The sequence below is a fragment of the Euleptes europaea genome, chromosome 15 (genome assembly GCF_029931775.1).
Source record: "Euleptes europaea isolate rEulEur1 chromosome 15, rEulEur1.hap1, whole genome shotgun sequence".
NCBI lineage: Eukaryota > Metazoa > Chordata > Lepidosauria > Squamata > Sphaerodactylidae > Euleptes > Euleptes europaea.
This window is the reverse complement of record NC_079326.1, coordinates 37,943,659-37,966,434: the sequence shown is the minus strand read 5'-3', so window position 1 is coordinate 37,966,434 and position 22,776 is coordinate 37,943,659. Positions and strand designations below refer to the sequence as shown.

At 40.9% G+C, this 22,776-nt stretch overlaps 1 protein-coding gene across 2 annotated transcripts; it reads right to left on the bottom strand.

Moving 5' to 3' along the window:
• Nucleotides 1-1,530: 1,530 nt before the first annotated feature.
• On the bottom strand, nt 1,531-20,203 carry BBS5 (Bardet-Biedl syndrome 5). 2 transcript variants are annotated; one of them, XM_056861278.1, is made up of 12 exons: nt 20,137-20,203; nt 17,742-17,824; nt 13,959-14,024; nt 12,847-12,896; nt 12,276-12,403; nt 8,224-8,359; nt 6,084-6,179; nt 4,915-4,977; nt 4,047-4,181; nt 3,855-3,938; nt 1,831-1,854; nt 1,531-1,702 (listed from the first exon to the last, which is right to left on the bottom strand). In XM_056861278.1, exons 1-12 carry the CDS (start codon nt 20,196-20,198, stop codon nt 1,601-1,603), a joined length of 1,029 nt encoding a protein of 342 aa, XP_056717256.1. In that variant the 5' UTR covers nt 20,199-20,203; the 3' UTR covers nt 1,531-1,600. The 2 variants fall into 2 exon arrangements, with proteins under 2 accessions (XP_056717256.1, XP_056717257.1); XM_056861279.1 differs by lacking the exon at nt 1,831-1,854.
• Nucleotides 20,204-22,776: the final 2,573 nt, after the last annotated feature.

The following is a 22,776-nucleotide window of genomic DNA, read 5'->3' as shown; positions in this document are numbered from 1 at the left end:
ATTATATTGATTTTGCTTTGGGCTGGCCCAAAGGCCAAAGTAATCAACAGAGAGTTGTATGCTACCAGTTATTCTGCTGGCAAAAGTGGGAGGATGTGCTAGGGATTGAGTGACCTACCTGGCCAAAAGTCACATGGGATGGGGGCTGTAGGGAAGCAGGGAATTGAGCAAGATCAAGTAGAAATGCTGGTAAGTTACAACTCAATACATTAAAGTCACCAAATTCTGAGTAAATCAGTTTTCCATTCCCAGTTCCATCAATACATCTAGAGAGCCAGAGTGGTGTAGAGGTTAAGAGCAGTGGTTTGGAGTGCTGGACTTTAATCTGGATAAACGGGTTTGATTCCCCACTCCTCCACATGAGTGGTGGATGCTGATCTGGTGAATGGGGTTGGTTTCCCCACTCCTCCACATGAAGCCAGCTGGGTGACCTTGGCTAGTCACAGCTCTCTTAGAGGTCTCTCAGCCCCACCTACCTCTCACCTCAGGATGTCTGTTGCGGGGAAGGGAAGGGAAGGCGATTGTAAGCCGGTTCGATTCTTCCTTAAGTGGTAGAGAAAGTCATCTTCTTCTTCTAATACTCAACATGGTCACATCTGTAGATCCTTAAATCCAGAGACCGGTGCCAGGAACAGACAAGACAGATCTTTCTACAAACCAGAGAACAGCCCCAGAATTGTGGAAGGAACTCCCAACATTCACCCAGTGATTTGATTCACAAATTATAATCTCAAAAGGGATTTTCCAAGAAATTTTACTATCAGAAAGTAAACCTTGTCAACGTAGAAATGATTTGAAATCAATCAGTTTTTTTTATTTCCAGGTTAATATGTTAGGTATCTTTTGTGAATTCAGTGGGACATAGGAGAAGGTGATAGCAATAAACAAAATGAGACATACACTTAGTTACTATCTACTTCAGTGGATACAAACCGATAGCTACGTTGTTACTGCCAAAGAATCAGCAAATGTGGTCAACATTTAAGTATGGTCAAAGTTTAAGTACGGTCAAAGCTTTGGTCAAAGCTTTAAGTTTAAACTAACTGATAAAAATAGCAAAAAATAAATACTGCAAATAGATAAAAGGTAATGGTAACAACAAAGTTCAAAATTTGTCAAACTTGTTAACAGGTTTCATAAAAGCAAGAAGAGCATGGAAGTTGACATCCTCTCCCAGCATCTAAAGTAACAGGATGTCTCATACCTCAGTGGAATGAGCTAAGAATAAGATTTAATGATTAAGTCACAGTTGGAAGATACTTTCCAAGACACTCTATGTACCACAGTGACAATGATTGTTCAGAAATACAAAATTCTTACATTTTATTTCTGTAAATACTTGTAGTTACAGTCATTAGCAGATCAACAAATGTCCAATTAAGCAAATAATTTGAAATGTAAGCATTAAAAGCACTATATACAAATACACACGCAATACGTCACATAAAATATATATGTTATAAATATAACTATCCACTGTACATAATTTCTTGTAATATTTTGAAATATATAAATAATCTCTACAAAACAGGTAGTAGAAGCTTCATAAAAAGTACTGAGATATGACTTTTACAGACTATACATATTATTAAAATTACTGTCAACCCATTACTTCCCATAGTCCTTGCAGGGTGAATCCTTCCTTCAATTTCTCTATAGCAAGCCCCAGCTCTTCAGAAAAAACTGGTTCACGATCCTGTTGCTTTTTTCAAGAAATGAGAAAGATAGAGAGAAGATGCAAGCAAACAAAGTTAAAATCGTGGATTATGGAGAAAATTATAAATTATGGATATAGCATTCAATTTTGTTTTTTAAAAAAAACATTCTTACCTTGTTACCATCAGCAAAATAAGCCTAAAATATAAAAGTTATAAAATATTACAAACCTTAAAAAGAAACTGACTCATTATCTTCACAATTCACCATTAAAAGTTTGATATGTTCAGCCACTGTCACCAGATATCACAGTTCACAGAAAAGCCTGCCAGTATCTTTTATTTATAAAGCTAGTTTGTAAACCACATTCCACCTCTGTTTCTAACTTTAATTTACAAACAGTGCAATCCTGAAGGGGGGGCGAGTCAGTTTAGGAGCCAACATGACCCCATGGCAGCATAAATGGCTGGTTATCCCAGGATAATGGGTACTTATGCCACCACAGAGGGCATCCCTGCTGGCCCTGGGACGCCACACTGCAGTGGGGGGCTTGGGCACCAGCGGGGCCTTCCGCCAGCATTTTCCCAACACAAATCCTTGCGCTGGCATCCCGGGAGGCATTCCTGGGGCATTCCAGGGGGTGGAGCTGCCTTTAGGCAGCTTCCAAACCCCTTTCATTCTGGGAATGCCTCCTGGGATACTGGCAGTCCTGCGCCACCTTTTGCAAACGTATTATTTATATCTTTTCAAACATATTATTTATACTTTTTCCAAACACATTATTTGTACTTTAAAAATAAAGTAACCTTTTTAAAACATATTACTTATACTTTAAAAGTAAAAGAATTTAACTTGTTTCTGACAAATAAAGTTTTGTGACTGCTTTTCACTTTTGTAATGTCACACTTCTAAACTATAAATTGTATCTAAAGTACCATCAGCAGACCTTTGCTGACAGAATGGAATTTCTCCTCTTCCCCCTCCTGTTGAGCTTCCCGAAATGCTGCTTCAAGGCAACAAGGGACCATCAGCGTATGTGTGTGTGTGAGGTGGTGGTGGTGGTGGTAAAAATCTCTAGTGGGAGGGGGGGATAAAAACTTTCCACTTTTCTGTAGTGGAAGATGGCCATAAAAATAATATCATCTAATCGGTTCTTGTAGGTTTTCCGGGCTGTGTGACTGTGGTCTTTGTATTTTTTCCCTGACGTTTCGCCAGCAGCTGTGGCAGGCATCTTCAGAGGAGTAACACTGAAGACAGTGTCTCTCAGTGTCAAGTGTGTAGGAAGAGTAATATATAGTCAGAAGGGGGTTGGGTTTGAGCTGAGTCATTGTCCTGCAAAGTATTAAAGGTAATGTACTAATCATTGTCCTGTAAATATCAAGATAATGTGCTAATGAGGGTGTGGTATGTTAATGTGGAACCATTGTATCCTGAAGTGATCTGTTAACATGTGGAATCCAAAACATGTGGAATCCAAAGCCTTCGACAATATCATCTAAGATTACCGCTGGCTCAAATGAAAGTCTAACAAACTACAAACAAAATCTTCAAAAGTGAGTGTTAATTTTAAAAACTACATATCGTAAGTAGCCTTCCATTCCTTGCAGAACTGAGAGTTTATATTTAATTTAAGAAACCTGGAACTATCTTCCACAGACCAAAAACATTAAATGATAATCAACCTTACCCTACTCAAAAGGTACTGATTTCAATACAACTTGCTATTAGATAAGTGTGAACAGGTTTAGATATGTAAAATAACACTCACAAGACACACATCCCCGCACATTTCTTCGGGTGGGTCCCTGGGAGGTCTGGGAATAAAAACATGGCCATCCCAAGTCTCCAATGCCACCCCTTCCCCTCACTCCCTAGGATCATTTATCCTTTTTTGAATCAAGAAGGGTTTACTACATAGCCATTTGGCTCATCGCAGACATTCTAGCATGGTGTCAGATGGTAAACCCATTGTGCTGCTTCAGCCACAGCCATTTGCATATGTAACCACTAAAGCACTCAGCGCTTGGGGCTTGATGGTTCCATCCCCCCCAGCCCCCTCCTTTCCTGCAGGCTGGGAGGTTGCAGCTGTGTTCTGACTCACAAACAGAGTGCGGTTGCAATGATTGAAATACTGGGGGAAATTCTATGGTGGAAGGAATTTCTCCACAAGACAGTCTTACTTTTCTGTAGATCCTTACCACAAAGGCATCTGTATGCTCGTCTGACTCTATCTCTACATCATCCTGTACCTGTTCCACCGTCAGATCTTCCAGTCGCTGAGGCTGGAAATTAACAAATGAAAGCAAACATTACCCAACTATCTAATTCTATTCCTTAGCTTTATTACAGCAGACAGTTTAATTCTCAAAAGGAATACTAAACTGAAATACCTTCTCTTCCATTTCATAATCTACTCCAAATATAGGATTCATGGAATAGACTTTATGCAGGGTACTTATTTCCTTTGCCGTTTCCTGCAGTTTTTCAGCTGGGTCGATCTTAAATCCAAGGACATACCCTCCAGTCTACAGAACAGTAATATGTTAAAATAAAACATATCCAACAGAATGATTATCCAAATACAGTAAAGCAGTGTTGGCTTTTACATAAGAGTTTACAAGGCTTAAAGTGCTATGCATTAGCCACAGAGACCCATCAGTATTCAGAGCATTCTCAAATATGTAATCTGTTGAGATAACACCTAAGCAATTTTCAAAAATACAGAACTTGAGTGGCTTTTGCAGCAAGGAGATGTTTTATGATTTTTCGTAACATGAGTGTTAAATGGTTAGCATTTTAATGACATAATAATAAAAATGACCAAAAATCCTGGTTTAAAGCTATTTTTACATACTCAGTTTGTCTTGGGAAAAGTATTAAGTACGAAGCTTTCTCAGCTGTATTTCTGAAGACATTTATTCCGAAATAGCCATACTCAGAGAACTACTCAGGAGCTAACAATTTCAAGTCTAAACTTTCACTGGAAAAGGCACTCAAAAATAGTATGTGACCAAGCTGACCTGCTGGTGTTTCATTGAGACCTGGTGAGTCACCTGGTGTTCATTTATCATCCTCGTTATTCAGGACAACCTTAGCTCAGCTGTCCGTCATACTATCATGACATCCTAATCAACGCAGCAACTTCCTTGCGGCTAAATGTCATGAAGTACAGGTGCTTCATTCAAGAAACAGCTTATCGGAGTTTCAAACGGAGTTATAAAACTGAAGGAAATTAAATATGCTACTAGAGTTTCTTACCATCTGGGAGCTTTCAATGACAAGCGCCAAACCAAATCTTGAGTCTCTGATCCTTACCGAGCGCTGGTTCCAAAGTGAAAATAAGGAGGGAATATTTTCTTTTATTAATGAAGTGCCATTTAATTAAAAGTTTCTTAACAGAACTAATTGCAATATGAATCTCTGAAGTGTAATTTTCTTTGAAAGTTATCATTATCATTGTAGTTGTAAAAGTATCTATTTTTAGCAAGGAAGCACAACAGCTGAAGCAGAAAAAAAAAGCACACAGAAGGAGTATGATTGGTGAACTGTAATGAAAAGTCATACGCCCATGATAGAAACAACTATAGTGCAGCATTTTAATCAACCAGACTATGCGTTTAAAGAGAGTTGGTTTATTACAGTGGTTAAAAGTATGAGCTATGAGTGAAGTTCAAGTATCAGTTTAGCTATGGGATTAACAAGTGGACTTAGTAAAGCTATTCTCTCTCAACCTCATTCACCCCACCCTTCATATGGGGGAGAATGTTACTGGCCTACTTTACAAAGCTCATGCCAAGATGTATGTAAAGCCTAAGTTTAGGATGGTGCTGCAATTATTCAGCATAGACTGCTGATCCGGGGAAAGAATATCCTCCAAACTCTTCACAAGCGTACATTCCAACATGGCAGAAAATCACCAATCCACCAGCTTCATCATAATGCGTTATGGACTGCCTAGTAAGGTAATATTTACTGAGTCATCTAAAATAGGTCTACTCAGAATCCTACTCAGGTCTAGTCAGTGTGGCTTATTCCCAGGAAGTATTCTTAGCATTGCACTGTAAACAATGTATTCCACAAGCAACTCATTCAAAACAAGATCTATCCATCCATCCATCCAACCTAAAGCCAAGCAGAAGTAACCAGAAGCATTTTATCTTTATGACTAAACCAAGGACTAACAAGGACTAAGCCTAAGTGTTTAACTATGGACAAGGTGAAATTATATATTCTCCCATTCCCCATGACACCCCAAAGGAGGTATCATACTGTGCTCATGTTAATACGATCAAATTTAGTTTAACATTTATAGATCTCGACCAAATAAACCATAGTATTTATATGAAGATAATACACAACTTTAAAAGTAACTCATATTACATTAATGTTTACAGTTAAAATGTGATTTGTAATATTATGGTACTTACAATTTGTAGAAATGGTATGCTGACATTAAAGCTATCATTCATGTTAGCATGCCAAACTATTCTCACATTTGTAATGAAAAAGGTACCCAGATTTCCCTAGAAGGAAGAGAAGTAAAAACTTATTTGGACTGGTCTCATCCATTTAAACAGAAAATCAAATTTTATTTAAAAAATCAACATTAAAGTAACAATTTAAATATACACAAACTCATAGAGTAATTCATGATATCACTGTATAGAAAAGTCTAGTATTCTTATGTAGTTCTAAAACAATTAATATTTATTTATACCCTGCCTCTTTATAAATATGCTCAAGGTAGCTAACAAATCAAAATTCTACAAAAATAATCAACACAAAAGAAAACGGACTCCTCCCTCTACAGATGGAAAGAAGAAGTTGGTTTTTATATGCCAACTTTCTCTACCACTTAAGGAAGAAGCAAACCAGTTTACAATTGCCTTCCCTCTCCCTCTCCACAACAGACACCCTGTGAGGTAGGTGAGGCTGAGAGCGCTCTAAGAGAGCTGTGACTAGCCCAAGCTCACCCAGCTGGCTTCATGTGTCGGAGTGGGGAAACAAATCCAGTTCACCAGATTATCCTCTGCCGCTCATGCAGAGGAGTGGGGAATCAAACCTGCTTCTCCAGATTAGAGTCCACTGCTCCAAGCCACTGCTCTTTACCACTACACCACGCTGGCTCTCATATAGAAAGCCAGTCTGGGGAAGTGGTTAAGAGTGTTGGACTACTATCTGGGAGACACGGGTTCAAACCCACATTTGTGGTGTGGAAGCTTGCTGGGTGACCTTGGTCCAGTCATACTCTCAGCCTAACCTACCTCACCTTGTGAGGATAAAACTTTGAGTCGCAGTCCAAGATGTGGCCACCATAATTAAAGCTTCTGCACTAGCAGGAGGTGACATGGAAGACTGTTGTTCCAGTAGTGGTACCACACCAGACCAGGCATGGCTGGTTCTAGTGACCTTGTCCTACAAGAGAACACAAAATGGTAGATTGGGTTCCTTCTTGCCTGCTTGGTAAATCTTCTACAGTAGACACAAGCATGAATATTGCGTGCTTCATCAAAGCATAACAGGCAAAGGTCATGCCCATCAGAAATCATGGGCTTGTCCATACAAATACAGTGGAATCGCTAACAGTGCAGCAGTCAGAAGATAACTAAGCAAGAAAGTACTCACCCCTCTCCCTAGAGCAGGCACAGAGGTATGGGATCTCCTAAAGGGAAGGGATGTGTGCACCAATTTTTGGCCAAAAGTTTTAGAATTTTCTGGAGTTGTTCTAGCCTACTGCTGAACCCTTATGTGGGACCACAAAGAAGAATTTGAAATAAACCTTTCTGCTACTAGTGATGATAAAACTGTTAAAAATGGAAAAGCCTAAGTGTTTAAGTATTCTGTATTTGAACATTATCAAGATAGTTCTCTGTAAAATATTAACATTATTTGGGGTTAAAAAACAAACAAACAGAAGAGTTCAAACAATTTCTCATGAATAAGTTACAATTCAATGCTTTGTAAAAAGAGTAAAATTACCTCTCACTATATATCACAAGAGTACGTTTACCTGTTATATTAATTCTATACCATGGTCACTGCAACTGTCCTACTGTCATGTATAAATTGCTTCCTTGATGCGCCTGTAAGCTCTGAGAAGAATCTCCAGGAGCCAAAGGTCACAGGCTTCATGGAGCGAGCAATAGCACAGTAAAATTTGCACCTGACACTGCAAGTCATGCCTGCTGTCACAAAGCTGTTGTGCTGTCTAAATCCTTTCAAAAGGCCAAACTCCAGAGACACAGCCTCCCAACCCCTTGCTCAGATCCCCTGCCAGCGTTTTTAAAGCTCAAAACATGACTGAAGAACAGGGAAAGGAAAAAGGAACCCTGCTCCACTGATAATCTTAAGACACACACACTTCTCTGCATTAGAGGGTAACTCTGAACATACTATTAACAATATACAAGGTCTTAAGAATATTCAGTTGAACTTTATAATACCATGTGCCTTTTGAAGTAAACTTATGCGGTGATTCTAGAGTCCTCTGATCACATTTGGCAGGGGACAATATAAAGCACATTCTTAATACCATTCTAAGTACGCACCTCTTGTATTAGACAATACCTGATCGCTAGATAAATTCCAGACTCCATTTATTTTGTCGTATACTTGTTCCTTTGGTAACAATCTTAACTGCTTGTTTTGAATTAACGCACATCTCAGTTTAAGATCACGGTACATTTTCGATGTTTCATATGCTCTAGAAAACAATATATATATACACATTGTTTAAATAAAGTATGACAAAACATGAAAACTGTTAAAACTAACTTAAAGTTTTCCCTTTTAATTATGCTGCACTGAAAAATAATTTGAGCAATAAGGTCATAGCTTTGAGAAAAAGAAAAGCCAAAGGCATAATTTACATTTTTGAAAAACTATTATCTGTTGCCTTTTTGCAATGTTTAATCACCATTATATGAGATTTTGTATTTGAAGCCAGAGAGGCACATTTATATTATACAACCTTGTATTTAATGATTAAGCATACCCCAATCGGTAGATACTTATATCCATGGACTGAGGCCACATTGACAGAACGGAGACTTTTCCTCAAACTTGGGGTACCCTCAGGCTTGCAAAAAATTTCTAAAACTAAAAAGGGGGGGGTTACAAAAAAAAAAAACCCAACACAGAACTGTTGCCTGCGCAAGCACAGAGAGCTGTTCTCTGAATACAGGCAGGCACGTGAGGAAAAGGAGGGCAGAAGGGAAGAGAAACGATAACACACTGCCAGGCCACAGACAGTGACGAGGAGGAGGAAGATGAGGAGGAGGCTGATAACAGCTACTGTTGCTGACACCACCACCCCCAGCCAAGTTTCAGGTAGTTGGGGAAAAGGGGTCTCATGGGGATGGTGGAGGAGCAGGAGTGACAGAAAAGGGATAGGGCAGAGGAAAGGAAGGCAAGAGGAATGGGATGCCCCTTCCCTACAAGTTCCTTGCAGGTCCCCGCTTGTCAACTACTGTATTTCAAAGACTGATGGGCAATCCTATCTTCCAACTAAAAATTTCAATGGATGAAAAGTCATGTGCAGTGCAATCCTAAGGGGGGGGGGAAGGCCTTTGAAGGCAGCATGACCCTGTGTCGGTGGAGTGTGCCACTTGCGCCATATAAATGGGCACTAACGCCGGCACCAGGCCACTTGTGCCGGTGCCAGGAAGTGGCACAGCAGTGCAAGGCACGGGTGCCGGCGAAGCCTTGGAAGCAGCACTCCTCCAGCACAAGGGCTTGAACCGGCGCCAAAAGGGGCATTCCCGGGGTGGGGCTGACTTTAGTCAGCTCTCTAAGCCCTTTCACCCTGGGAACGCCCATTTTGGCCGGCGTTCCATGGAAATGCATACGGCAGTTCTTGGGGGGAGGGGGGTTTGGAAAATTTGCCTATGTGGCTTTTTTCGCCTCAGCACAGCAAATCACTCAGGTGGTGGCCAGGCTGCCCCTGGCCACACCGAAACTACCCCCCTTTGGATTGCGCTGTTAATAACACTGTAGAACTGAAATTGGGTATTATTTCTTGCCCTTTTTCAGGAATGAGGGAGTCTGAAAGTAAAAAACTGGTATTTATACACATTTTCCCCAATCCAACACTTTTCCATTGCACTACAGATGTTCTTTCCTAAGAACAATTGTTCACAGTGTACACAGTCTCCCATTGGATCCTCTTTGTGTACAAGAAACAATAGCACATCCACTGTTCTACCTTCCAAGCATGGAAAACTGCACAGGATCTCAATGCATACTTAGTGATAAATGAATCCCCTATGACATGGCACAGCAGCTCCATTTCCAGAAATGCATACAAAGTTGTACATTCAGAAATGGGAACAACAGGGAACAACACACAAGGATGCATATCCAATTTTTAAGGTATGTTTAGTGCCTTTTGATACATGGGTATCTCTGGATCTAATCCACTGATAGTTCAGTTCAGGACTTCTTAAACTTTTCCCACTTGCGACCCCTTTCTGCCCGAGAAATTTTTACGCGACCCCAGGTATATAGGTATATAAAATAGATATGCAAATAAAACATTTACTGATAATAAATCAAATGTTTCACAACCCCCACATTCAGTTAAACGACGTCATATGGGGTATGACCCACAGTTTAAGAAGCTTTGGTTTAGTTCCCCTATGAAGATGTAAATGTTTTACATCAAAAAAAATTACACATAAGGCAATCTGCCCTTTCCACTAACAAAACTTGAAGTATAAATATTAACTACACAGAATAGACATTTTCTAGGGGGTTACCGCACTTGTATTCCCAGCGATGTATCAAGAGTTTGAAAATGAAAATATATATATAGAGTTTGAAAATGAAAATATATTAAAAATACTGTGCACTTTCTATGTATTCCCGCCGATGTATTAAGAGTTTGAAAACGTTATAAAAAATACTGTTCGCACTTTGTTTGGCCCCTTTAGCTGTGAAGACGTCTTCCAACCATTTATAAGCTGTGGTATCCAAAAACCCTTTTAAAGCGATTTTTTAATAACGTTTTCAAACTCTTAATACATAGCTAGGAATACAAAGTGCGATAACCTCCTAGTCTCTATGGTAAATCACTGTCCTTACTGCCTCCCCTCACCGCCTCATTAATATTTTGTTAGTGTGTGTCTCATGGGGATGGTGGAGTTGGAGTTCTTCATCTCATGGGGATGATGGAGTTGTAATTCTTCAGAGTTTACTCTATGCCTCATTCTTCAGAGTGTGCCTCTCATCTTCAAGCAGATACATTTCCAAGTATGTCTGCCTGTGTGTAAGGGGGGAATGGCACCTGGTTTCCAGTGCTCCAGTGAAAATGCATGAGCATAAACATAAAGGCAACTAAGCGCCCCATTCCACATACTCCAGGATGCAGAGGTATATTTTGAACTGTTGGTGTGTAGAAGAACAATTGTCTCTTCTGGGTTATCTTTAACCCAGGCACACCTCTGGGCTCTTAAATCACTAGAGGGCAGATGTTGTATGAACGCACTATACAGCAGACAGATCTGTAATCGGGAAGTTCCTGGGCAGTGATCTTTGAGACGAGAATAGGGATGTTGGGATCTCTTGTGTACCGTATTTCTATTTTCATCTGTGAAATGTTGCGAGGGTACGGTATTTACACTTAAATAATAATCTCAAATAGCAGGGTTAGGAAACTGACACTTGGAAGAGATGGACTGTTAAACTTAGAGAGCAATCCTAAGCTGGGCTACTCAGAAGTAAACCCCATATTATGCAATGGGGCTTACTCCCAGGGAAATCTGCCGCCTTACTCAAGCAAGGCTTGGGATGGGTCTTTGCAACTCACACATCTCTTTGTATCTGTATTAGTCCATGCAATTCTTGCTACAGGGAACAACCCATATCTTTGTGTGGGGTGCTGGGCTGTACCTAGAATGACTGCATTATATGCCAGCACTCTACTCTGTTACATGTGGATCCTTCTTCTGGCAGAAGGGCCTACTACAGGTGAACAAGGTGGTTGCCTAGGGTGCAGACCTCAGAGGGGCACAGTTTTAAACTTGGAAAAAAATGCAACTGATAATTTATATTTTTTATTTTAAGATAAGTACCACAACAGTGCTATGGAATGTAATTAATTACAACACCCCCTAAAAAGTTGTGTGCTTTTATTTTTTCTACAAGACATCTGTTTTTAAATATTGGTTAGCAATGAGGGGCACAGTAGTTAGCCTTGCCTAGGGCACAAAAATGACTGGCACCAGCCCTGTCTACAGGGAAGGCTCTCCCACTGTACTTAAGAGTATTTGGATATTACTCGCTGTGTCTAAAATGGTCTACACATTCACACTGGGAACCAAAACTTCAAATTCTAACAAGCAGCAGAGCTAACAGTTCACAGTTCCTCATATATAAGACAAGCACATTTACACAGGAAATGAACATAGTCATACTTTGAGAAAACTTTTATGCTTATTCCATGTTGGATATGTTCCACGAAAATGGCAAATGATATTAAATTCAAGCCAACAGAAAATATGCCACTTTTAAATTCTAATTGTTTACACACAACATGCAACCAAATCAATTTCATTAGCATAGTCCTTCTGTGAGCATTTCTTGCTTCCAAAGGACAATAAGAATATTTTTAGCTCAAGTACCTGTGCACAGCAATAACTGACGAAAAAAGTCTGGGACTCCCAGGAACCACGTTGGTAAATATGAATTCAAAACGTGTAGCATTACATCTGGTTAATATATAAAGTGCTTCTGTCTGGCCTCTTAATTTCTGTAAAGGAAGAGTATGACATTTAGTATTTTGGTGCTGTAATGCCAAAAGAAGTCTACAAAACAAATATCTATGTATTATCACTAATTTAGTTTTTTTCTGATATAACAATTCTGTACACACCCATGTGTAACTGAAGGTTCATTATGGTAAGATAAACTAGTGTGTAATTAACATGCTAACTATATCTGCCAATCTTTCATCACAAAACATGTGTTTTTAAAGGTCTCAAATAATTTCAGTATGATTCTGTTTCTGTGAAAGAAGTGAATGTTGACATAACTTGGGCTGTGATCCAAAGCATATCTTACTGAGAAGATCCAGTGAAATCTACGACTTGCTTAAAAGTAGCTATCTTTAAGAAGAACTGGAAAGTTATGTGGTTTAATAATAGCATATTATATGTTATTTTTACCAATATAAAACTTGTTTCTTAAACTTACCGAGTTAGCCATTCTTGTTGTTATATTCACGAAGCAATTGTAACCAACAGCTAAGTAATTAGGAGACAGACAAATAATATTGGTAAATATGAACTAAGTAGACCACAGACACTATGTTGTTATGCATTAGTTTCCAGGCTGCATTTTACCCATTGAAAAGTACTACAAAATCTTGCTTATCCAAAATATAGCTGACATAGAGTGACACTTGGTAAAAGCTAACACAAAAGATTTTTTTTTCTAGCAGCCAACACAGCGTCTGAATTAAGGAACAGCTTATTCACAATTTCTTACATTTGTTAAAACATTGTAACAACCCCGGAGGTGTCAAATATTTAACACTGAAACTCTAATACTAAATTAGGATGCCTTATATTAATTAACATTATAAAGCAAAGTGTGAAAAATCTCAGGAACAAAGAAGAAACATCGAAACAAAGGACAATTCAAAACAGCAAGCATTTCTTTTTTTAAGTCAGATATATTTTTTGAAAACCAGAATTTTCTGTGATGTTCAGAATATTTTAATTATCTGAGAAACTTCATTAATTATACAATTAAAGCCATTGTTTAAGAATTAACTATGTTAAAGCTAATGTCTCTTCAGATAGCAATTTTAACACTTTGCTATAGACTGTCCAAAAGCAACTCTAAAATATAGTAAAATCAGTGTGGTCTGATTCTACTGACCTGTGACTCAAATGTGCCTTTGAAGCCACAGTATCTTATTTCCAATTAACCATGCATTCATCTATATACACTTACACACACACCATCTCTTGCCAAGGATGTCTCTCTACTCTCAGACTAATGGAACTGACAGCTAGAATGGCACCTTTACATATTGTTATTATACCTGCAACACTGTGAATTTTCTCACATAAAGAGGAATGATGAAGCACTGGCTTACCCAGAACCAACACCTGTCCTAACACTAAAATTACAGCTGCACCAACATTTTTAGCCTGCTGTATTACAGACTGTACAATCCAGCCATGCCTTTGACATTCAGCAACCTGTTGAACAAAGAGCAATGCTTATCTTTATGCCTCCAACATATACCACCACAGGAAGAAACACAGAACATATATTAACAGGGAAAGAACACTTACAGAGGTTGACTCTAGGCAGTGCTATCGAGTGCCAAATAATCCGTAGGTTTGTTACCAAAAGTCTGCCTGGAAAGTAAAAACAAGCAAAAATTTACTAGATAATTTATAACCAGATAATTGTAATACTGGAGACTTTAAAAAAAGCTCTGAAGGTTTTCTAGTCCAGTCCCACTGTATCAGGCAAGATCCTCACTATCTAGCACCCCCATCCATAGAGTAGTGCCTTCTACATTTTCTGGAATTCTTATTTTCCAGAAAATTTTCCTCTACAAGGAAAATAAAGCAGAACAAAACAAACCATATTCAGCAATATGTACCTGAGGCAAAAATAGATTAAGAAAGTGGACTCCCAAAAGTGAAGGCAACATATCCCACCCAACCTGCTATTCAGACCTAGGGGTAAAAGGTAAAGGTCCCCTGTGCAAGCACTGGGTCATTCCTGACCCATGGGGTGACGTCACATCCCAAAGTTTCCTAGGCAGACTTTGTTTTTATGGGGTGGTTTGCCAGTGCCTTCCCCAGTCATCTTCCCTTTACCCCAGCAAGCTGGGTACTCATTTTACCGACCTTGGAAGGATAGAAGGCTGAGTCAACCTGGAGCCAGCTACCTGAAACCAACTTCCGTTGGGACTGAACTCAGGTCGTGAGCAGATCTTGGACTGCAGTACTGCAGTTTACCAATCTGCGCCACAGGGCTCTTGGACCTAGGGGAGAGGGAACTAATACCTGAGATTTCAAAAGAAGCAAATCCTGAACATCTGTACTGACATATTTGACTCTAAATATCGGTAAAAAAGCCCTACTATGGTTTCATCATATAGCTGTGGTGATACCTTCTGTGATGGCCCAAAAGCTATTAGTGGTATTATAATTCAAGCCAAGCAAGAACAGACTAGTAGACTTAACTGCGGCCATATAGATGGGTTGGTCTGATAGTGCAGATAAAAATCAATTTTTTAAAAAAATTCTCAGCTGTAAGCTACTTTGAAAAAAGTTTTAAACAAAATCTGAATATGATGCATGGACAGCCCAATTATGAGGTCCAGCATAACAGCAGCACCTCTGGATGGTTCCCTTTGTCCATTTCCACACACAAAAAAGGAGGGGGGGACAATGATGGCCAGACAATGTAGCAAAGCAAGACTGGGAATATTTACTGGGCCATTTAAAGGGATGCCTATTTTCTTGGAAGTTTCCATTCAAGGTACCTTTAACCTTGAAAAGCCTTCACAGCTTGAGATCCATACAGCAACAAGCCCATATTTTACATGTATGCGCACTCACCATCTTAGGTCACAACAACAGGTACCATCAACTTGAGTCTTTTCTGTAATATCTCTAGTTTCATGCCGTTCCCTCCCTGAACAAGTTTCAGGTGGACAGCCGTGTTGGGCTGCAGTAGAAGAGCAAAATTAAAGCCCAAGAGCACCTTAAACAGCAAGTTTTCCAAGGTATAAGCTTTTGAGAGTCAAATCTCCCTTCATCAGATACATATCTAATAAAGGGAGCTTTGACTTGAAAGCTTGTGTGTGTGTACATGCTGTCAAGTCACAGCTGACTTACGGCGATCCCGTAGGGTTTTCAAGGCAAGAGACAGTCAGAGATAGTTTGCCATTGCCTGCGTCTGCACAGACTGAAAGAGTTCTGAGAGAACTGTGACCGGCCCAAGGTCACCCAGCAGGCTTTATGTGGAGGAGTGGGGAATCAAACCCAGTTCTCCAGATTAGAGTCTGCCGCTCTTAACCACCACATCATGCTGAAATACCCAGGAAATGTTGTTGATCTTTAAGGGGCTACTGAACTTGAATCTTCCCCTCCCTGAACAAGTAATGAAAGCTACTTATTAAATGTGCAGTGTACTCCCTGAGGTTGCATAAAGGATCTATTACATTTTAAATCAACACATTTTACAGTTACAGGGACTGATTAATATACACTTTTACTTGGGATGTCTCTAAATGATCAATTGGAAAACCCCATTTCAATTATTTAAATTGGCCTTTTCCCCTTTACTTAAATCCATCTAGCCTATCTGATCCGACATCACTGCTGAGCTGTAATCGTATTAACTGCATTAATGGCATTTGACATCAGTATATTTAACCTGCGTGGACACTCTAAGAAATCGTATTGAGACAGGCCAAGAAAGTTTGAGTCTTAGCTTAGCCTGGAACATGGACCCTTACCTCGACTCAGCTGATCTGGCCACCTGGATCCATGCCATGGTAAGCATTGCAACTAGACTATTGTAATGCACACTACAGAGGTCTCCCCTCAAAATCATTTCGGAGACTCCAGTGGGTGCAGAATGCTGCAGCTTAATTCTTATTGAGCGCTAGGCAGAGCATGCATATTACGCCCATTCTGCAGTCACTCCTGCCCATAAATTACTGAGCTCAATTCAAGGTACTGGCTACAACATACAAAGCCATTCATATCTTTGGACCCTCATGACTACAAGACCCCCTCTACACCTATATCCCGCCGTGACAACTTTGCTAATCTGAGCAGGGCCTTCTGCAGGTACCACAACTGCCCATGCACATGCCTTTTCTGTAGTGGCCCCCACCTTGCGGAAGGGCCTGCCTGAGGAGGTCAGGGATTGTTCAGGACAGCATTTTTATACAGGACACAGGGCCACATCAGAATACACTGCTACAGGAAAATGCATTGCATTTATAACATTGTCTGCATTGTTTAATACTTATGCTTTGATCAGACAACAGCTTTATTTCAAATTTCTGCTATCCTTGCTTATTAGATGTATCATCCTGTTGATTGTATTGATTTACATTGTGTAATCTGCTTTGGGAAGGAGCCCCATGACGCAGAGTGTTAAACTGCAGTACTGCAGTCAAAAGCTCTGCTCACGACCTGAGTTAGATCCCAATGGAAGTTGGTTTCAGATAGCCGGCTCCAGGTTGACTCAGCCTTCCATCCTTCCAAGGTTGGTGAAATGAGTACCCAGCTTGCTGGGGTTAAAGGGAAGATGTCTGGGGAAGGCACTGGCAAACCACCCCGCAAACAAAGTCTGCCTTGGAAACGTCGGGATGTGACGTCACCCCATGGGTCAGGAATGACCCGGTGCTTGCACAAGGGACCTTTACCTTTACCTTTTAATCTGCTTTGAGCCTCAGTGAGAAAGGCAGACTGTAAATCACGTAAAATAAATAAAATGTGGGTATTATTTGCCATGGCAGATTTTAATCTATGAAGGGAACTGCAGTGATGGCTGCTGTTCATATCCTGTACCTTGGGTTTAGGATTCACAATTATTATAAATATTAACTCACACAGGGTGATTGTAAAACAAGTTGCATAACTATAGGCAGAGAACAGGGTGTCTGTTCCTTGCTGTTGAAATGTACTATATGACACACTTCAGCATTTTGCTTATCTAGCAGTACTGAAGTGGGAGATAAAGAGCCCTATTTTAACAGAAGAGTCCAAAGCTATTCTTTTCCCTTCTAAAAATGAAATAAGGTCAGAACTGCCTGATGTGAAAAAGTTATATAAGAAATTGCCTGATATTAGGAAGTTTTTTATTCATCAGAAAAAACTGTCAGCTTTCCTGTTTCCTTAAGTAAATGCAAAAATACGTTTTGGAAATGTAGAATGTCATTTTCCATATCTGTAAGATAACTGTGGGTTTAGATTTAATAAACTTTGCTTTTTCAACTTGAAAACACACACACACATTGCACTAGACAGACCAATAGTTTGACCTACTTCATATTGTTGCAACTATGTATTTATAATACAGAAGTCTATACTTCAGGTTACCTTTGTCTCCATTGTTTCCTTTGGTATCTTCAATAGAATCCAAACAGTCAATGAGAATTTCTCCTGCTCTCATTTTCATTTGTCTAAAACAACATTATAATTCTTAGACACCGTATTGGCAGTTGCTTGCTTTTGTACAATTAAAATGTAAAGTGAACATTCTAAAACAATAATGCTCACTATGCATGAAAAATGGGGTTCCTATCAATGGATGCTCATTGTTGGTAACATTGTTGTAAACAATTTACTTCTATTCTAAGACAGTTTATTGACAACTTTTTTTAAAAGAAATTAACTGTGAAAGTAATTTCTCATGTTGAGAAGCAATTTCTTCCAGGTTAGTGGTTTACACAGGGCTCAAGGCCATGTTAGGATGTACCAGTACTGACATAACATGTGTGGCTAATCTGATCATTTTTTCCTAATTAGTTGTAAGTAAGTAAATGATACTTTATTCAGTCAGAGCCATTTTTAAAAGTTAGCACTTATAAAGATATGTAGCTCGTTTTTAGATGTTCAATGTGCAATCATCCTTCAAAAGCAAGGAAGATGAAACATTTTCCACTCATACTTCTATGATAAATGCATTCTGCTACCTGAGCAACAAAATTCACAGACTTTTAAATGGGCGTTAAAGGATCCCTGGGAAAAGTTTATAAAATACAGCAAAACACAATCTTAGACTACATCATGATTAACGGTCCAATTCCACAGACAATCACTCCATTCTGAACCTATTCATTCCAACGGGTTTAAATTTAAGTTACTCTCTGTGCATTCCTAAGGAGAGTTACTCCAGTCTAAGCCCACTGAAATGAGTGGTCTTAGACTGGAGTAACTCTCTTTAGGGATGCACTGTCTGCGTAGGATTATACTGTAGTAATTGGATTTTACTGGTGGGCAGTACACAGCAATTTGACCAGGTTGTTTTACTCTTCACAGTGGGTAGCCGTGTTAGTCTGTCTGCAGTAGTAGTAAAGGGCAAGAGTCCAGTAGCACCTTAAAGACTAACAAAAATATTTTCTGATGAAAATATTTTTGTTAGTCTTTAAGGTGCTACTGGACTCTTGCCCTTGTTTTACTCTTTACCGCAATAAATTTTTATACACATATAGAAGCATAGAGCTGGAAGGGACCACCAGGGACATCAAATCCAACCCCCTGCACAATGCAGGAAATTCACAACTACCTCCCACCCCCACACCCCCAGTGACCCCTACTTCATGCCCAGAAGATGCCCAAGATGCCCTCCCTCTCATCATCTGCCTAAGGTCACAGAATCAGCATTGCTGACAGATGGCCATCTAACCTCTTCTTAAAAACCTCCAGGGAAGGAGAGCTTACCACCTCTGGAAGAAGCCTGTTCCACCGAGGAAGTCTTCTCTTCTTCAGGCTAAACATACCCAGCTCCTTCAGTTTGCAGACCCCTGATCTAGTCCAACCCCCTGCACAACGCAGGAAATTCACAACTACCTACCCCACGCACACCCAGTGACCCCTACTCCATGCCCAGAAGATGGCCAAGATGCCCTCCCTCCCATGAACTGTCCAAGGTAATAGAATCAGCATTGCTGACAGATGGCCATCTAGCCTCTGCTTAAAAACCTTCAGTGAAGGAGAGCTTACCACCTCCCGAGGAAGCCTGTTCCACTGAGGAACCGCTCTAACAGTTAGAAAATTCTTCCTAATGTCTAGACGGAAACTCTTTCGATTTAATTTCAACCCGTTGGTTCTGGTCCGACCTTCTGGGGCAACAGAAAACAACTCGGCACCCTCCTCTATAGAAGATAATTCGCAGTGGGTCGCCGTGTTAGTCTGTCTGCGGTAGTAGAAAAGGGGCCAGAGTCCAGTAGCACCCTAAAGACTAACAAAAATATTTTCTGGCAGGGTGTGAGCTTTCGTGAGCCACAGCTCCCTTTTTCAGATACCTGAAGAATCTGAAGAAGTATCTGAAGAAGTGAGCTCACGAAAGCTCACACCCTGCCAGAAAATATTTTTGTTAGTCTTTAGGGTGCTACTGGACTCTGGCCCCTTTTCTACTACTCCTCTATAGAAGGCTTTGGTGCTGAGAGCAGCCTCGGGTGTTCATTTGAGCTAAACCGCAGCATATAAAACCACCGGACAACGAGCGGGTTTGTTGCGTTTATTAAAGAAACTTGCAATGGCCAAGCAAACCCCCCCCCTCCCCAAAAGGCGTTTTGCGAGAGAAAAGCGCAGATTTAGTAAAGGCGTTTCTCTCTCTCTCTGCAAGTCGCGGAGGGAGTTCTGCGCCTGCGCCAACTGGCCGACAAGGGGGGGGGTGTTGGGAAGCTCGCGGCGGCCCGTTTCTCGCCGCAGTTCGGGAAACGGCGAGCCGCAGCCGCCCCGCGCCGCTTCTGTCGCGAGCGCCACTCACTGCGAGGAGATGTCGAAGCGGACGTCGCGGTCCTCCCACAGCGTGTCCGCTTCGGAAGTCATGGCGACCGCCCGACCTCCTGCTCGGCGTCCGCCGCTCGCTTCCTTGGCAACCCTCCCGACGGGCCGCGACGAGGGACAAACTTCCTACGCGGGCGCTCGCGCAGTCACCCTCCGTGCGCATGCGCCAGGCTTCGAAGGCGAGGGATGCTGTTTCCACAGCGCCCCCAGTGGACGTTGTGTTCTCTGCTTTGCCTTTCCCAACGCGGTGCGGTGGTTAAGTGCGGTGGTCTGTGGCCATTGATGCACGGGAGGTTTGCATTTGCCACGCTCTCGATGCCTGAGGCCCTGGAGAGCCGCTGCCAGTCTGAGTAGACAATACTGACTTTGATGGGCCAAAGGGTCTGATTCAGTATTAGGCAGCTTCATGTGTTCATTTATGCCTTGGATTTGCCACGCTCTAGATGAGCATTTCCCCCCCCATCCAAAAATTCTCCAAAACTCCACAATAAGCCCCCATGCAGCGTTCTGAGAATTTGGATGGGGAAAATGTGCATCTAGAGAGCGACAAATCCAAAGTAAAACTTCCCATGCATAAGTGGCCTATGATTTGGAGACCTGGGTTTGATTCCCAACTCCTCCTAGGACCTAGGCCGTTTATGCTTGGTAGCAGTGCGTTCCAGGCTGAATTGCCCCGCATATTTTTTTTTTTTAGTTCTTCACCCTGAACCATCGTTCTAGAAGTCACTGCGAAGCCGGCACATATATGCTTCACATTTCTTAAGAGCCTCTTTAACAGGACCTTTTTTATTTGCTGCATCCCCGCCTCGAAGCATCCACTCAAGGAAGCATGAAGAATCACAGCCGTGGGTTAGCTATGCAAATGACGATTGCTAATGGCTGTGCGAACGAAGGAAAAGATGAGTGGGGGGCTGGATTTGTTTGACTTACTCCTCTTGCATTGGAACCGTGAATAGGCATTTTAAAGGTTGGATTTAAAAAAGGAGCTTTGAGCAAGCATCAAAATCAACCCTGTATAAATGGCCCTCCACATGAGCGGGGGACTCTAATCTGGTGAACTGGGTTGGTTTCCCCACTCCTTGCCATGAGCGGATACTAATTTGGAAAGCCAGGTTTGATTCCCCACTCCTACACATGAGTGGGGGACGCTAATCTGGAGAACTGGGTTTGTTTTCCCACTCCTACACATTGAAGCCAGCTGGGTGACCTTGGGCTAGTCACAGCTCTGTTACAGCTCTCTCAGCCTCACCTGCCTCACAGGGTGCCTGTTGTGGGGAGGGGAGGTGATTGTAAGCCGGTTTGATTCTTCGTTAAGTGGTAGAGAAAGTCGGCATATAAAAACCAAATCTTCTCCTTCTGGTAACCTTATACATCCAGAAGTACTGGAAAAAGCGCATCTGCTTTTCTGTCTAGGGCACTTTCATCTCACCCTCAGGTCCTGTGGTAGATCATACAGCAAACTTTATTGCAGAGTGGGGATTTGAACCTGGATCCAAGCCTGACACTCTAACCACTACACCACACTGGCTATCAAGTAAGTATCCCTTCTGCTACTTTAAGGAAGAGAGAGAGGATCTCAGGGACAGTGATCTCGCCTTTTGCATGATAGGTTCTTATGAGATATATTCATGGTCCTTCAGTAGCTAACAGCCATGATTGCGAAATGGGATCTGCAAGTTCTGAAGCAGTAAATCTTTGAATTCCAGCTGCTGGGGAGCAGCAACAGAAAGGCTTTGGCCTCCGTTGTGCCCCTGCTATTAACTTTCCAAGACACTGATTGGTCAGTATGAGAAACTGGATGTTGGATTAGATGGACCATTGGCCTAATCCAGCAGGAATCTCTTTAGGTTCTTATGGAAACTCCCCAAAACGTAGTTTTCAGAATTCACTACACAGTAGCGTTAAGGTTGGTTCCAAAGCTCTACATGCTATCTACAAGTTTGTTTGTTTTGTAAAGTGTAGTGTATATAAAATTAAAACACTTCCAATCCAAGAGACCGTTGATCAAGTTCATGTCCCCTTATTTAGAATGCCGGGATCATTTTTGTGGTTTATATTTTTTCACAATACCATATATTCTGTGGTAAAACATTTTTTCATGAGAAGTGACTTAAAGAAACAATCTGATTCTTAATTAACATGCTGAGATGAGATGCTGGTTTTACAAGGCCACGCTAGGATTTTTCTGCATGCACAGTAAAAACACACTTATTTGATTAACATAGAAATATTTTAGTAGCTATATATATTTAATTCACAAAAATACATTGCACACGTTTAATAAGATACACATCAGCCACTGTCAGTGTTTATAAAACAGGAACAAAAATGTCTTTAATGGCCTCTTGCTGCATTTATCAAGAATAGTCAATAACATTGAATTTGTGAACATTCTATCAGCATACAGTGGCAATATAACTTTGCTCGAGCACCGACCTAAATCATGGTGTTGTGATATTATACTTGTCTACTGGTGTGTGTGTGTGTAAAGTGCCGTCAAGTCGCAGCCGACTTATGGCGACCCCTTTTGGGGTTTTCATGGCAAGAGACTAACAGATGTGGTTTGCCAGTGCCCTCCTCTGCACAGCAACCCTGGACTTCCTTGGTGGTCTCCCATCCA